Source organism: Saimiri boliviensis, chromosome 11 (assembly GCF_048565385.1).
Source record: "Saimiri boliviensis isolate mSaiBol1 chromosome 11, mSaiBol1.pri, whole genome shotgun sequence".
In the NCBI taxonomy this organism is placed as follows: Eukaryota; Metazoa; Chordata; class Mammalia; order Primates; family Cebidae; genus Saimiri; species Saimiri boliviensis.
In genome coordinates, this window is record NC_133459.1 from 44857738 (window position 1) to 44874365 (window position 16628).

The following is a 16628-nucleotide window of genomic DNA, read 5'->3' on the forward strand; positions in this document are numbered from 1 at the left end:
TATTGTTAAAATAAATTCTCTCTTTCCACACGAATTGCTAAATTATGAATATGCAATTCTTGTCCCAGCAGCTATACTGTCACTTCACTGGCAAAGCCTGCCTGCGGATGAAGTCAACCCAGAGAAAAACTGGGCCAAAAGACAACGTGATAGAGAATCTCTATAACCTTATTTGGGCCCTGAATCCAGCCATGGCTGAACAAGTAAAGCTATATGTTTGATATTCAACAGGTAGCACAACAAGGCGGTTAAGAACAATGGTTTTGCAATTAGCCTACCTAGGTCTGAATCTCTTCCCTGTCACTTGCTGTGGGCAAGTTATTTAACTTCTCAGTGCCTTCATTTCCTCATCTGTTTAAAATGGTGATATGGTTTGGCTGTGCCCTTACCCAAATCTCATCTTGAATTGTACTCCGTAATTCCCGTACGTTGTGGGAGGGATCCAAGAAGAGATAATTGAATCATAGGGGCTGTTTCCCCAGTGATTCCCCCCATACTGTTCTCGTGGTAGTGAATAGGTCTCACGAGATCTGACAGTTTTATCAGGGGTTTCCAGTTTTGCATCTTCCTCATTCTCTCTGTGCCTGCCGCCATCCATGTAAGACGGGACTTGCTCCTCCTTGCCTTCTGCCATGATTGTGAGGCTTCCCCAGCCACGTGGACCTGTAAGTCCATGTAAGCCTTACAGTTGCTCAGTCTCAGCTATGTCTTTATCAGCAGCATAAAAATGGACGAATTCAGTAAACTGGTACTAACAGAGTGGTGCATTGCTGAAAAAATACCCAAAAATGTGGAACCAACTTTGTAACTGGGTAACAGGCAGAGGTTGAACAGTTTGGGGGGGCTCAGAAAAAGACAGGAGAATGTGGGAAAGTTTGGAACTTCCTACAGACTTCCTGAATGACTTTGCCTAAGGTGCTGTTAGCAATATGGACAATAAGGTTCAGGCTGAGGTAGTCTCAGATGGAGATGAGGAACTTGTTGGAACTGGAGCAAAGGTGACTCTTGTTATGTTTTAGCATAGAGACTGATGGCATTTTGCCCCGCCCTAAAGATCTGTGGAATTTTGAATTTGAGAGATGAATTAGGATATCTGGTGTAAGAAATTTCTAAGCAGCAAAGCATTCAAGAGGTGACTTGGGTGCTGTTAAAAGCATTCTGTTTTAAAAGAGAAACACAGCATAAAAGTTTGAAAAATTTGTAGCCTGACAACGCAATAGAAAAGAATGGGGAAAATGTCTCCAGGGCATTATCAGAGGTCTTTGTGGCAGCCCCTCCCATCACAGGTCCAGAGGCCTAGAGGAAAAAGTAGTTTCATGGGCTGGGCCCAGGGTCCCTGAGCTGAGTGCAGCCTGAAGACTTGGTGCCCTGTGTTCTAGCCGCTCTAGCCACTACTGAAAGGTGCCAACATAGGACTTGGGCCGTGGCTTCAGATGGTGCAAGCCCCAACCCTTGGCAGCCTCCACATGGTGTTGAGCCTGCAGGTGCACAGAAGTCAAGAATTGAGGTTTGGGAACCTCTGCCTAGATTTCAGAAGATGTCTGGAACACCTGGATGTCCAGGCAGAAGTTTGCTGCAGTGGCAGGGCTCTCATGGAGAACCTCAGCTAGGGCAGTGTGGAAGGAAAATGCAGGGTTCGATCCCCCACAAAGAGTCCCAACTGGGGCATGGCCTAGTGACACTGAAAAGAGGGCCACCATCCTCCAGAGCCCAGAATAGTAAATCCATTGAGCTTACACCATGCACCTGGAAGAGCTGCAGACACTCAAGGCCACCTGTGAAAGCAGCCAGGAGGGAGGCTGTACCCTGCAAAGCCACAGGGGCGGAGCTGCCCAAGACCATGGGAACCATCTCTTGCAACAGCGTATCCTGGATATGAGACATGGAGTCAAAATTGACCATTTTGGAGCTTTAAGATTTGACTGCCCTGCTGGATTTTAGAGTTGCATGGGCCCTGCAGCCCCTCTGCTCTGGCCAATCTCTCCCATTTAAAACAGTGTATTTACCCAATGTCTGTATCTCCACTGTATCTAGGAAATAACTAGCTTGCTTTTGATTTTACAGGCTAAAGGCAAAAGGGACTTGCCTTGTTTCAGATGAGACTTTGGACTGTGGACTTTTGAGTTAATGCTGAAATGAGTTAAAACACTGTAGGGAAGGCATGATTAATTTTGAAATGTGAAAATATGAGGTTTAGGAGGGGCCAGGGTCAGAATGATATGGTTTGGTTGTGTCTCCACCAAATCTCCTCTCTAATTATACTCCCATAATTCCCACATGTTGTGGGAGGGACCCAGAGTGAAACAAATGAATCATGGAGGTGGTCTCCCCCATACTGTTCTCATGGTAGTGAATAAGTCTCATGAGATCTGATGGTTTTATCAGGGGTTTCCCCTTTTGCATCCTCCTCATTCTCTCTTTGACTGCTGCCATCTGTGTAACACAGGATTTGCTCCTCCTTGCCTTCTACCATGATTGTGAGGCTTCCCCAGCCACATGGAACTGTAAGTTCAATTAAGCCTCTTCCTTCTGTAAATTGCCCAGTCTCGGGTATGTCCTTATCACTAGCGTAAAAACAGACTAATACAAATGGATACCTACAGGAGTACCTACTTCACTGGGTTTTTGTGTTAATTAAGTGTGACAATATATGTAAAGGACAAGGACATTCCCTGACATTATCTTGGTAAGCACTCAACAGATGATGGCTATAAGCTTTTCCAATACACAAAGTTTTGCTGTGCTCTGAACCCTTATGGTAACAACTGTCCACATTATTCCCTTGTCACTCAATATGTGGCTTTATATCACTATTAAAAATTCATAGGCTGGACATATGCCTGTAATCCCAGCACTTTGGGAAGCTGAGGTGGAAAGATTGCTTGACCCTAGGAGTTCAAGACCCCATCTCTACAAAAATTTTTAAAAAATTAGCCAGTGTGGTGGCACTTGCCTATAGTCCTAGCAACTCAGGAGGCTGAGGCAAGAGGGCCCCTTGAGCCCAGGAGGCTGAGGATGCCATGAGCCATGATCATGCCACTTCATTCTGGGCAACACAGCAAGACCCTGCCTCAAAAAATAACAACAAAAAAAAATAAAACAGGCTGGGCGTGGTGGCTCATGTCTGTAATTCCAGCGCTTTGGAAGGCTGAGGCCAGCAGATCACCTGAGGCCAGGAGTTCAGGACCAGTCTGGGCAACTTGGTGAAACCCTGTCTCTACTAAAAATACAAAAATCAGCTGGGCATGCTGGCAGTAGCCTGTAATCCCAGCTACTTGGGAGGCTAAGGCAGGAGAATCACCTGAACCCAGGAGGCGGAGGTTGCAGTGAGGAGAGATTGTGCCACTGCACTCCAGCCTGAGTGACAGAGTGAGATTCTGTCTCAAATAAAATAAATAAACAAAATAAAATAAAACAAAACTTCATTATTCTACTTTACTTCCCTCTGCAATGAACTAAAAATCTTTTTCTGTTTCTTCATCGTTAATAAAAATTACCATTTATTGAAAGTCCACCATGTGCCAAGATAGTTATTTCTTAATTCTCTAGCATTCCAACAAGAGATTATTCACAGTTTATAGAAAACAGACTGAGAAGAGTTAAGTAATTCACCCAAGGTTATACAGCTAATAAATAGCTAATACAGAATTCAAGCCCATGATTTTCACCATTAAGCTACACTGCCTCACAGCACTTAGCTCTAAACTTATGCACACAGAAATATACTAATACTGTGGTACTAATATGAGAAATAATTTTGTTTTCCCATTGCATATCATTTAGTTGTACTTATTATCCACTTTTGCATGTCTCAACCCACTATAATCTAGCTTAGCTTCTAATCCTTCCTAAATTTGCTTTGGTGAAGGCTTTTAACAACCTTTTAGCTATCAAATCCAATACGTCTTCTGCCACTCATTCTTTTTGGGTAATCTCATTCTCAGCATCTACCATCAACTACACACCTACACCTCCCAAATCCTTTCTATACCAAATTCCAAATCCAAATAATCAGTTGTCTGCCCCTCAGAGAGCTCCACAACCTCAAACTCACTGGTTCCAACCCTAAACTCTCCTCATGTACTTCTTATTTTGGTAAAAAACACCATCTTCCAGTCTTTCATGCCAGAAATCTAGGAATAATCTTTGACTTCTCATACACCTACCCTATCTTGTCAGGCATAAAGTCCTTAGCATTCCATGACCTCCTCCTTCTTTTCTGCTATTTCTCAGGTCCAGGCCCCTCACTATCATTTAGCCTGATGACCACAATCATTGCAGTTATGTGCAAGTCAGGCTGGTATTCCTGCCTACAGTCCTGTTCTACTACAGTTTATTCTCAGACTGCTGACAAAGTTGACATTCAATTCAAAAAACTATTCAATGAGCACCCATTACGTACTCCCATACATAGGTAGGTACTAAGGCTACCAGGGAAAATAAGCCACCATGCCTACTCTCAATGAGTTTACAGTTGAGTGGGCATGGCATTCAGTAAATGTTACACTAGGGATCAGGACCAGACACTGTAGGGACCCAAAATAAAGCCCTTAAATTGGTCTCCAGAATCAAGAAACAGTTTTTGGAAAAGGTGGTATCTAATCTGAAGTCCTAATGGATGAGCAGGAGTTAATTTGGGGGAATGAAGAAAGAGCAGAGGAGAGAATAGTTCAATTTGGTGCCATTAGTGGAAATAGCAAGCAGTTCCAATAGTAGGGCCATGCAGTTTGAGGGGGTAAAAGCAAACAAGACAGAAATTATTGGGGAAGAAAATAAATCCTGTCTCACTGATGCCCTTGGAGGTACTAAGTAGACTTACCGTTCAATCTCCTTTTCATTCCCCTCTCTGCGAAATCGCTCAATATATTCTTTGCTATGTTGCTCTTGTGTGTGACACTGCTCTTCAAATATTTTAATTGTTTCATTAAAAGCTTCTATTGCGGTCCTCTTCATCTGTATTTCCTACAGGAGACAAAAAGAAAAAACACATTGTAACCTTGGTCTTAAACAAATTTTATAATTCTAGTTATTAATGTAATTCCATATAGACCTAGTCTTTAAAAAGTCTTTCTCCTTGTTTAGAAAGGCTAAAACAAGACCTTTTATTCAACCCCTACTCTATTACTTATATGTAAAATACATCATTTAAACTACAAAATAGGCTAGGCGTGGTGGCTCACACCTGTAACCCTAGCATTTTGGGAGAACGAGGCAAGTGGATCACCTGAGGTCAGGAGTTCGAGACCAGCCTGGCCAACATGGCAAAAACTCCATCTCTACTAAAAATACAAAAAAATCAGCCAGGTGTGGTATTGTGTGCCTGTAATCCCAGCTACTCAGAGGTTGAGGCAGAAGAATCATTTACTGGGATGCGAAGGTTGCAGTGAGCTGAGATCATGCCATTGAACTCCAGCCTGAGTGACAGAGCAAGACTCTGTCTCAAAAAAAAAAAAAAAAATTGTTTATATGGCTGTCTCTCTTTCCTTATCTCCCAATCACACCAACTCACTCTATCCTGGCTTTTGTACTTACCGGTCCACATACTACTCTTTTCAAGGTCACCAACGATCTCCTCATTGCCAAATTGCTCTCTCTTATCCCAAACCTCACCATTTTTCCTAAAATTATATGTAATCCAGATGTCAAATATCCCCATGCAGCCTATTCTCACCCTTGCCAATTCTGACTCAAGGTACACTATCTGTTCCCATTCTCTGAGAAGAATTCACTTATACTAAAGCAATCTAGATTTTATCTAATTTCACAGGAAAAACAGAAGAGTTTTATAAGACATATCTCAACACCAACTCTTTAACCCCCCTTTAACATTTACTTTCCTTACGCATCTACTATACTGCTAATTACTGGGTTCCTCTGTTCCTCTTGCCTCCCAAAGCTTTAAGCCTCCATGTCTCTTCTCTGCCCAACTGCTACTCCAGTCTTGCTTCCAGTTCTCACAAGGGAAATTTCTAGCTTCTACCTAGTGGCTTTTTTGGTTGCCTCCATCTACCCCCATACCTAACTGCCCAACCAGGGATTCCCAGTTCAGCACCAGTCTCACATCAACTGCTCAGGGCTCCTATTCTGCAGTTAAATCTCCCAATATTACTGAACATGGGGGCAGCCTTTGGAGCTTTCTCTGCTTTCTCCAGTCATGGCAAGAAAGCAGGCAGCTCTACACAAGCCAAAGCCACATGCAACAGTGGCCTTCCTTTTCTAGTTTCTGTTCCTAGGATGATGATTAGCCCTCCTCTAGACCTCAGTTCATACAATGAGTTTGACTCCAAGCCCCTGCCAAGGGAGAAGTACTTTTGGTTCATTACCTTGCATGAATTCATTCAACAAATAATTGAACTCTAACTAAATACCAGGTGTTATTTGAAGCATTTGGGATACAGGAGCAAACAAGCTTAGACAAAGGTGTCTACCCTCCTAGAACTTAAGAGTTTAGGGATTATACAAGCAGACATAATAAGTAAGTAAATTAAATAGTTTGTTAGAAGGTGAGAATTATTATTTAAAAAAGAAAAGTAGAGTGGCAAAGGAAGATTAGAATGTAAGATGCAACTTTAAATAGTATTTTCAGGTAGGCCTTACTGAGACAAAAGACAGATCTGAGAAGACTTGAAGGAGTACGGGAGTTAGCCAAGTGACCATCTGGAAGAAAAGTGTTCCAGGCAAAGAAATACCCAGTGCAAACACTTGAAGGTGGGAAGCAGGACTGCTGGATTTTAAGGTAGCTCTATTTTTCATTTTTTGAGGAACCTCCAAACTGTTCTCCACAGTAGCTGCACTAATTTACATTCCCACCAACAATGTATGAGGGTTCCCTTTTTTCTGCTTCCTCTCTAGCATTTATATTGCCTGATTTTCAGATAAAGGCCATTTTAACTGGGGAGATATGGTATCTCAATGTAGTTTTGATTTGCATTTCTCTGATGATGAGTGATGTTGTGTACCTTTTCATAGACCTGTTTCCATTTATATGTCTTTTGAGAAATATCTAGTCATACCTTTTGCCCATTTTTAAATCAGATTATTAGATTTTTTCCTATAGAGCTGTTTGAGCTCCTTATATATTCTGGTTGTTAATATATTATCAGACAGGCAATTATAAATATTTTTTCCTATTCTGTGGGTTATCTCTTCACTTTACTGATTGTTTCTTTTGCTATGCAGAAGCATTTAAATTTGACATAATCCCATGTGTCCGTCTTTGCTTTAGTTACCTGTTTTTGAGGTATTACTCAAATCTGCCCAGTCCAATATCCTGGAAAGTTTCCCCAATGTTTTCTTGCAGTATTTTCAAACTTTGAGACTTAGATATACGTCTTTAATCCACTTTGATTCGATTTTTTTTTTAATATGGTGAGAGATGGCAGTCTAGTTTCATTCTTTTATATATGAATGAAACTAGTTTTCCTGGCACCAATTATTGAAGAGACTCTCCTTTCCCCAATATATGCTTTTGGCACCTTTGTCAAAAATGATTTCACTGTAGGTGTATGGCTTTATCTCTAGGTTCTCTATTCTGTTCCACTGATCTATGTATCTGTTTTTATGCCAGTACCATGCTGTTTTGGTTACTAAGGCTCTGTAGTATAATTTAATGTCAGATAATGTGATTCCTCCAGTTTTGTTCTTTTGGCTTAAGATGGTTTTGCCTGTTCTGGGTCTTCGTGGTTTCATATAAATTTTAGGATTTTTTTTTTTCTATTTCTGTGAAGAATGTCATTGGTATTTTGATAGAGATAGCATTAAATCTGTAGATTGCTTTGGGTAGGTAGTATGGACATTTTAACAATCTTTATTCTTCTATCCATGAATATAAAAGAGCTAGGCTGGGTGCAGTGGTTCACTCCTGTAATCCCAGTACTTTGGGGTGGCTAAAGAGGGCAGATCACCTGAGGTAGGGAGATCAAGACCAGCCTGACTAACATGGAGAAACCCCACCTCTACTAAAAAAAAATACAAAATTAGCCAGGCATGGTGGTGCATGTCTGTAATACCAGCTATTCAGGAGGCTGAGGCAGGAGAATCCCTTGAACCCAGGAGGCAGAGGTTGCAGTGAGCTGAGATTGCACGCCAGCCTGGGCAACAAGAGGAAAACTCTGTCTCAAAAAATATATGTATATATATCTTTCCTTTTTTTTGATGTCTTCTTCAATTTCTTGCACAAACGTTTTATAGTTTTCATTATAGATATCTTTCACTTCTTCGGTTAATTCCTAGCTATTTTATTTGATGCTACTGTAAATGGGATTACTTGCTTGGTTTCTTTTTCATGTTGTTTGCTGTTGGCATATAGAAATGCTACTGATGTCTGTATGTTGATTTTATATCTTGCAACTTTACTGAATTTATCAGTTCTAAGTTTTTGGGTGGAGTTTCTGGCTTTTGACAAATACAGAATCATATCGTCTGCAAACAAGGATAATTTCACTTCTTCCTTTCCAATTTGGATGCTCTTTATTTCTTTCTCTTGTCTGATTACTCTACCTAGGACTTCCAGTCCTACGTTGACTAACAGTGGTGAAAGTGGATGTCCTTGTCATGTTCCTGACTGTAAAAGAAAACCTTTCAGCTTTTCCCCATTCAGTGTGATACTAGCTATGGGTCTGTTGTATATGGCTTTTATTATCCTGAGGTATGTTTCCTCTATACCCAGTTTTGTGATGGCTTTTATCATGAAAGGATGTTGAATTTTATCACACACATTTTGAGCATCAGTTGAAATGATCTTGTGGTTTTTCTCCATCACATTTACTGATATGATGTATCACATTAATTGATTCACATATGTTGAACCATCCTTGCATCTCTGGGATAAATCCCACCTGTTCATGATGAATGACCAAAAAGTTGAAAACAAGATAAATAAACACAGCCTACCAAAACATACAGGATGCAGCAAAAGCAATGCTCAAGTGAAATGTATACCTGTAAACATCTAACTTGAAAAAGAAAGGCTAGACATGATGATTCACATCTGTAATCCCAGCACTTTGGGAGGCTGAGGTGGCTGGAACACATGAAGTCAGGAGTTTGAGACCAGCCTGGCCAACATGGTGAAACCCCATCTCTACCAAAAAACACAAAAACTGCAAAAAATAACCAGGCATGGTGGGTGCATGCCTGCAGTCCCAGCTATTCAGGAGGCTGAGGTAGGAGAATTGCTTGAACCCAGGAAGTAGAGGTTGCACTGAGCCAAGATTTCGCCACTGCACTCCAGCCTGAGCAACAGAGCAAGACTCCATTTAAAAAAAAAAAAAAAAAAAAAAGGGAAAAGAAAAGCTATTGAATCAATAACCTAACTGTATATCTTAAGGAACCAGAAAAAAAGTGAGTGGCAAAATAAACTCAAAGCTAGACCAGGCATGGTGGCTCACACCTGTAATTCCAACACTTTGGGAGGCCAAGGCAGGTAAACCACCTGAGGTCAGGAGTTCGAGACCAGCCTGCTCAACATGTGAAACCTTGTCTCTACTAAAAATACAAAAATTAGCTGGGCATGGTGGCATGCTTGTAATCTCAGCTACTCAGGAAGCTGAGGCAGGAGAATCATCTGAACTGGGGAGGCAGAGGTTGCAGTGAGCTGAGATCACACCACTGCACTCCAGCCTGGGTATCAGAATGAGATTCCGTCTCAAAAAAGAAAGAAAGAAAGAAAAAACCCAAACCTAGCACAAGGAAGGGCATAATAAAGATAGAGGTGAGATAAATGAAGTAGAGAATTAGAAAAACAAAATAAATTGGACGGGTGTGGTGGCTCACGCCTATAATCCTAGCACTTTGGAAGGCTGAGGAGGGTGGATCATCTGAGGTAAGGATTTCAAGACCAGCCTGGCCAACATGGTGAAACCCCATCTCTACTAAAAATACAAAAAATTTGCCAAGCATGGTGTCAGGCACCTGTAATCTCAGCTACTCGGGAGGCTTAGGCAGGAGAATTGCTTGAACCCAGAAGGTGGAGGTTTCAGTGAGCTAAGATCATGCCATTGCACTCCAGCTTGGGCAACGAGAGCGAAACCCTGTCTCAAAAATAAAAATAAAATAAAAATAAACCAACAAAACCAAAAATTGGTTGTTTGAAAAGATCAACAAACTTAGCAAACCTTTAGATAGACTGACTAAGAAAAAAAGAGAAAACACAAATTACTGAAATCAGAAATGAAAGAGGGGACATTACTACTGACTTTACAAAAATAAAAAGAATTATGAAAGAATGCTATAAATAACTAACTATATGCTAGCCAGGCACGGTGGCTCATGCCTGTAATCCCAGCACTTTGGGAGGCTGAGGTGGGAGAATTCCTTGAACCCAGGAATTAGAGACCAGCCTGGGCAACATAGTGAGACCTCATCTCTACAAATTAAAAAAAAAAAAAAGCCAGGCATGGTGGCATGCACCTGTGGGCCCCAGCTAGTCGGGAGGCTAAGGTGTGCGAATCACTTCAAGCCCTGGTGGTTGAGGTTGCAGTGAGCTGTGATCATACCACTGCACTCCAGCCTGGGTGACAGAGCAAGGTCCTGTCTCAAAAGATAACAATAAATAAATGAATAAATAACTGAAAGCCAATAAACTGGATAACCTAGATTAAATGACAAGTTCCTAGCAGTATACAAACTACAAAACTGAATCAACAAGTAATACAACATTTGCATAAACCTTTTTATTTCTACCTTATTGAATGTTATTTCTACCTTATTGAATTTCTACCTTATCGCAGGTAAGGAGATATAATCAGTAATCAAAAATCTCCCAACAAAGAAAAGCCCATGGCTTCACTAGTGAATTTATCAAATATTTAAATAAGAATTAATACCAGTACTTCTCAAACTCTTCCAAAAAGTAGAAGAGGAGGAAGGGAATACTTCTTAACGCATTCTATGAGGCCATTATCACTCTGACAGAAAGTCAGACCAAGACACTACAAGAAAACTACAGACCACTATCCTTTATGATACAAAAAAACCTCAACAAGCTACTAGCAAACTGAATTTAACAGAATATTAAGAAGACTATTCATGACAAGCACCTGAAATTTATCCCAAGAATGCAAGAGGAATGGTTCAAAGAGCAAAAATCAGTCAACATAATACACCACATTAAAAGAATGAAGGAAAAAAAAAAAACACATGATCATCTTAAATGATATAGAAAAACATCTGACAAAATTCAACACTCTTTCATGGTAAAATCAACATTCAATAAGGTAGAAATAAAAAGGAACTCTTCAACATAATGAAGATGCTAAAGACTAAATTGTGTCCCCCAAAAAGTTACGTTCAAGTCCTAATCTCTGGGACCTCAGAATACGATTTTTTTTTTTTTTTTAAGACAGAGTCTCTCTGTGTCACCCAGGCTGAAGTACAGTGGCATGATCTCAGCTCACTGCAATCTCCGCCTCTCAGATTCAAGTGATTCTCCTGCCTCAGCAGCCTCCCAAGTAGCTGGGATTACAGGCATGCACCACCATGCCCAGCTAGTTTTTGTATTTTTAGTAGAGACAGCGTTTCACCATGTTGGCCAGGCTGGTCTCGAACTCCTGACTTCAAGTGATCCACACACCTCAACCTCCCAAAGTGCTGGAATTAGAGGCATGAGCCACCATGCCCTGCCTCAGAATGTGATCTTATTTAAAAAACAGGGTCTTCACAGATATTAGTAAATTAAGATGAGGTAATACTATACTGGTTAGGATAGACCTTAATCAGTGACTGGCTCTTCATAAGAGAAAACAGATATACAGAGAAAGAATGCCATTAATAATGGGGACAGAGATTGGAGCAACATAGCTACAAAACAAGGACTGTCAGCAACCAACCACCAGAAACTAGGAAGAAGCAAGGAAGGATCCTCCCCAGACCATTCAGAAAAGGCATGGCCTGGCCCTTGCAACACCTTGATTTTGAACTACTAGTCCCCTGAATAGAGCAATAATAAAATTTTTGGTGCCCAGTTTCTGGTACTTGGTTACAGCAGATCTAGGAAACTAATATAGCCATATATGAAAAACTCAAGACTAAAAATCATAATCATGAAAGACTGAAAGTTTTCTATTTAAGATCAGGAATAAGACAAAGATGTTCACTCTCACCACTTTTATTAAGCACAGTACTGAAAGTTCCAGTCAGAATAATCAAGCAATAAAAATAAACAAAACAACCAAATTGGAAAGGAAGAAATAAAACTATCTCAAAAGACATGATCTTGGACAGGTGTGGTGGCTCACACCTGGAATCCCAGCACTTTGGGAGGCTGAGGTGGATGGATCACTTGAGGTCAAGAGTTTGAGACCCACCCTGGCCAACATGGTGAAACCTCATCTCTACTAAATATACAAAAGTTAGCCAGGCATGGTAACAGACACCTGTTAATCCCAGCCACTCCAGAGGCTGAGACGAAGAATCACTTGAACCCGCAAGGTGGAGGCTGCAATGAGCCAAGATTGTGCTACTGCACTCTAGCCTGGGTTACAGAGCAAGACTCTGTTGAGAGAGAGAGAGAGAGACAGAGAGAGAGAGAGAGAGAGAGAGAGAAACATCAGCAAAGTTGCAGGTACACACAAAATCAGGTGTTTTTTTTTTTTTTTTTTTTTTTTCAGGTTCAAGTGATTCTCCTGTCTCTTGAGTAGCTGAGATTACAGGCATGCACCACCACATCCGGCTAATTTTGTATTTTTAGTACAGATGGAGTTTCTCCATGTTGGTTAGGATGAGTTCATGTCCTTTGCAGGGACATGGATGAAGCTGGAAACCATAATTCTCAGCAAACTAACACAAGAACAGAAAACCAAACACCATATGTTCTCACTCATAAGTGGGAGTTGAACAATGAGTACACATGCACACAGAGAGGGGAACATCATACACTGGGACTGTCAAGGAGTGAGGAGCTAGGGGAGGGACAGCATTAGGAGAAATACCTAATATAGATGACAGGGTGATGGATGCAGCCAACCACCATGGCACATGTATACCTATGTAATAAACCTGCATGTTCTGCACACGCACCCCAGAACTTAAAACACAATTTAAAAAAAAAAACTAAAACGCTACAATAATAAACTACCACCAATGAAATATCATGGGTTCAAGGTTACAGTGAGCTATGATCATGCCACTGCACAATTACTAGGATGGCTATTTTTTAAAAATACAAAAAATAGTAAGTGCTAGGGAAGATATGGAGAAACTGTAACCCACGCGTACTGCTAGTGGAAATGTGAAACAGGTTAGCCACTCTGAAAACAGTTCAGCAGTTTCTCAAAAGGTTACACATAGAACTACCAAAAATACTAGTTAGATATCCAAAGGAACTGAAAGCAGAAATTCAAAACAGATATTTGTATGCCAATGTTCACAGTAGCATTATTCACAACCAAAGGCTGGTAACAACCCAAATCAAGAGATGAATGGATAAACAAAATGTGATATATATACATAATGAAATATTACTCAGCCATAAAAAGAATAAAATTTTGATATATGCTACAACATGAACAGATCTTGAAAACTTAAAGAATAAGCTAGACACAGAGAGACAAACATATTATTCCACTTATATAAAGTACTTACAGTAGACAAATTCATAGAATTAGAAAGTGAGAGTTGGAGGGTGTGGTGGCATGCACCTGTAGTCCCAGCTACTTGGAGGACTAAGGTGGAAGGATCACTTGAGCCCAGGAGTTTAAGTCCAGTCTGGACAATATACTGAGACCCCATCTCAAAATATATATATATATATATATATATATATATATATATATATATATAGGCTGGGTGCAGTGGCTTACTTCTGTAATCTCAGCACTTTGGGAGTCTGAGGGGGGTAAGTCACTTGAGGTCAAAAGTTCAAGACCAGCCTGATCAACATGGCAAAACCCAGTCTCTACTAAAAATACAAAAATTAGCAGGTGTGGTGGGAGGTGCCTGTAATCCCAGCTACTTGGGAGGCTGAGGCAAAAGAATTGCTTGAACCTGGGAGACAAAGGTCACGGTGAGCCAAGATAGTGCTACTACACTCCAGCCTGGGCAATGGAATGAGACGCTGTCTCAAAATAAATAAATAAATAAAATTTTTAAAAAATAAAGAAAGAGCTGGCTGGGTACGGTGGCTCATGCCTGTAATCCCAGCACTTTGGGAGGCTGAGGCAGGTGGATCACCTGAGGTCAGAAGTTCAAGACCAGCCTAGCCAACGTGGTAAAACCCTGTCTCTACTAAATATACAAAAATTTGCCGGGCATGGTGGTGCATGCCTGTAATCCCAGCTATTTAGGAGCCTGAGGCAGGAAAACTGCTTGAACCCGGGAGGCAGAGGTTGCAGTGAGCTGAGATGGTGCCACTGCACTCCAGCCTGGGCGACAGAGCAAGATTCTGTCTCATAAAAATATCAATAATAAAATCTAAGTCAACAAATGTCAAAAGACTGTAACCTTAATTAATATATTCACTAACAACAAAATTAATTTAAATTAGAAATAAATAATACATTTGAAAGTCCCAAATATTTAAAAATTTAAAATACATGGGGCCAAAGAAAAAATCACAAAGAAAATGAGAAATTATTAAAAACTGAATAAGGAAGACAGAGTATGACAAAATTTGTGAGATGCATATATGCAGTGCTTAGAAAGAAAAAGATTATTTTAAATGCTTATTTTAGAAAAGAAGAAAGTTTTTAAACCAATGAACAAAATTTCCACCTTCAGAAGCTAGGAAAAGAGAAAATCAAGCTGAAAGGAATCAGAAAAACATTTAAAAGAACAGAAATTCATGAAATAGAAACTAAACACTAAAAAAAAATCCATTATTGTTATCTACTAGAAAGAACCCAGGTTAAGTTGCATGAGAATTCACTAGGAATTAAGTAGAATCAGCATGGACTAATGCCTCTATAAATCACTTGATATTCAAAGTAATAACCTATGTTCCAAGAGAATGTACATGAGAATACAATTAAATATATTTTCCTAGGTCACTTCAAGCCCAAATATTATAAAGGGTAAACTTCTCTGAAGATACTCAGCTTTATAAAAATTCCAAAATATGTAACAACTGACAAACTATGTAACAACTTAGGGCAAATTAAACCAATCCAAGTCTAGCTAAAAAAGAATCAAAGTAGTCAGGCATAAGAAGTCCTAGGAAAGGAACTAGATTATTCTACAGAATTTTCCTCTATATCATAAATATTTAAAATAATTATTACTGATTATTAAAGTTAATGATCTAAAAACTGTACAGTTAAGTCTACTAGTAATCCCACAATTTCCACCATCAGCTCCTTCTTCCTCAGGAAATCCCCCCATGTTAGCTGAGCACACCTGACCAAATAAAAACTAGATTTCTCAGCCTCCCCTACAGCTAGCTGTGAACTGTAGCAAGGTATGACCATGTGACTTAGTTCTAGCCAGTGCGATTAAAGTGAAAGCAGAGTGTGCTCCTTTTAGGAAGTTGTCTTAAAGACGGAGAACCTTCCCTTCTCCTTCCTATTCTTCCTTCCTGTTTACTAGAATATGGTTGTGATGGCTGATATTAGAGTAAGCCCTCTTCCACAGATAGCAAAGCATCAAGACAGAAAATGCCTTTAAGTTCTAAGGACAGTGGAGTTACCCTAACACCCCTGTAGTGCCTATATACACATGAAAGAAAACTAAATTTCTATCTGAAGACTTTGTTATGTTTTTTGTCACTTGTGACCAGTTAATATTAACAGATACAATTATATCCCTAAGGGAGGGGAATTTATATCATCCAAGTTTCAAAAAAAGCTGTTTAAGCCTTTAAGACATTAAAACAGCTAAAAATCATCAAGTGAATGATAGAAAATTTAATGTAACTAAAACATTGCACACATACTAGTCAAAACAACATAAATATATACCAACCTGGGATGTTCTAGTATATTCTTCATATAGCCTATCATACTCTTTACTCTTCTCCTGATACTGAGAGTGGTATTCTTGTAGTTTTTTACCTACTGCATCAATATTATCTTCTTTTACCAACTGATCCTATACAAGTAAACAAAAAAGAATACAGAATGTTAACAAGTCTGACACGCGACTTTTTCCACATCTGTTGTTTAAAGGAAAATAATCACCTCAACCATCCATTATTTTTAAACTGTATTTCAACTGTAGAAGTTTAAGCCACTGTATTAATATCAAGCACACAAAAGTACCAAATTCTTTTTACATTAAGATCAGCCTTTAAATCACATCAAAATAACTAATACCTTAAAAATTAAGAAATGGAGTATAAGTGGGAAACATAAACATAAGTATTTTTACATAAAGTTAACAAATACATGCAATAAGCTATTACAGAAGGGTAGCCACAAAATAAGTTCCAAAAATATCTAAAACCTTAAGTAGGCACTAGGCACAGTGACTCATGCCTATAATCCCAACACTTTGGGTAGTCGAAGCGAGAAGACTGCCCGAGCCCAGGGGTTCAAAACTAGCCTGGGCAACATGGCAAGACCCTATCTCTACAAAAAATTTTAAAATTACCCAGAAGTTGTGGCATGCACCTGTGATCACAGCTACTCAGGAGGCTGAGGCAGGAAGACTGCTTGAACCCAGAAAGTCAAGACTGCAGTAAACTATATTCATGCCAC

The 16628-nt window shown here is 39.8% G+C and overlaps 1 protein-coding gene across 6 annotated transcripts in view; it reads right to left on the bottom strand.

Moving 5' to 3' along the window:
* The window catches only part of PIK3R3 (phosphoinositide-3-kinase regulatory subunit 3), a 100437-nt gene that overhangs the window by 17858 nt on the left and 65951 nt on the right, over positions 1-16628 (bottom strand). For all 6 annotated transcript variants that reach the window (XM_074380748.1, XM_074380747.1, XM_074380746.1 and 3 more), the window contains 2 exons: positions 15895-16020; positions 4820-4962 (listed from right to left, as the gene is read on the bottom strand). In XM_074380748.1, coding sequence (XP_074236849.1) covers positions 4820-4962; positions 15895-16020 — 269 coding nt within the window. The remainder of the gene's footprint in view (positions 1-4819; positions 4963-15894; positions 16021-16628) is intronic.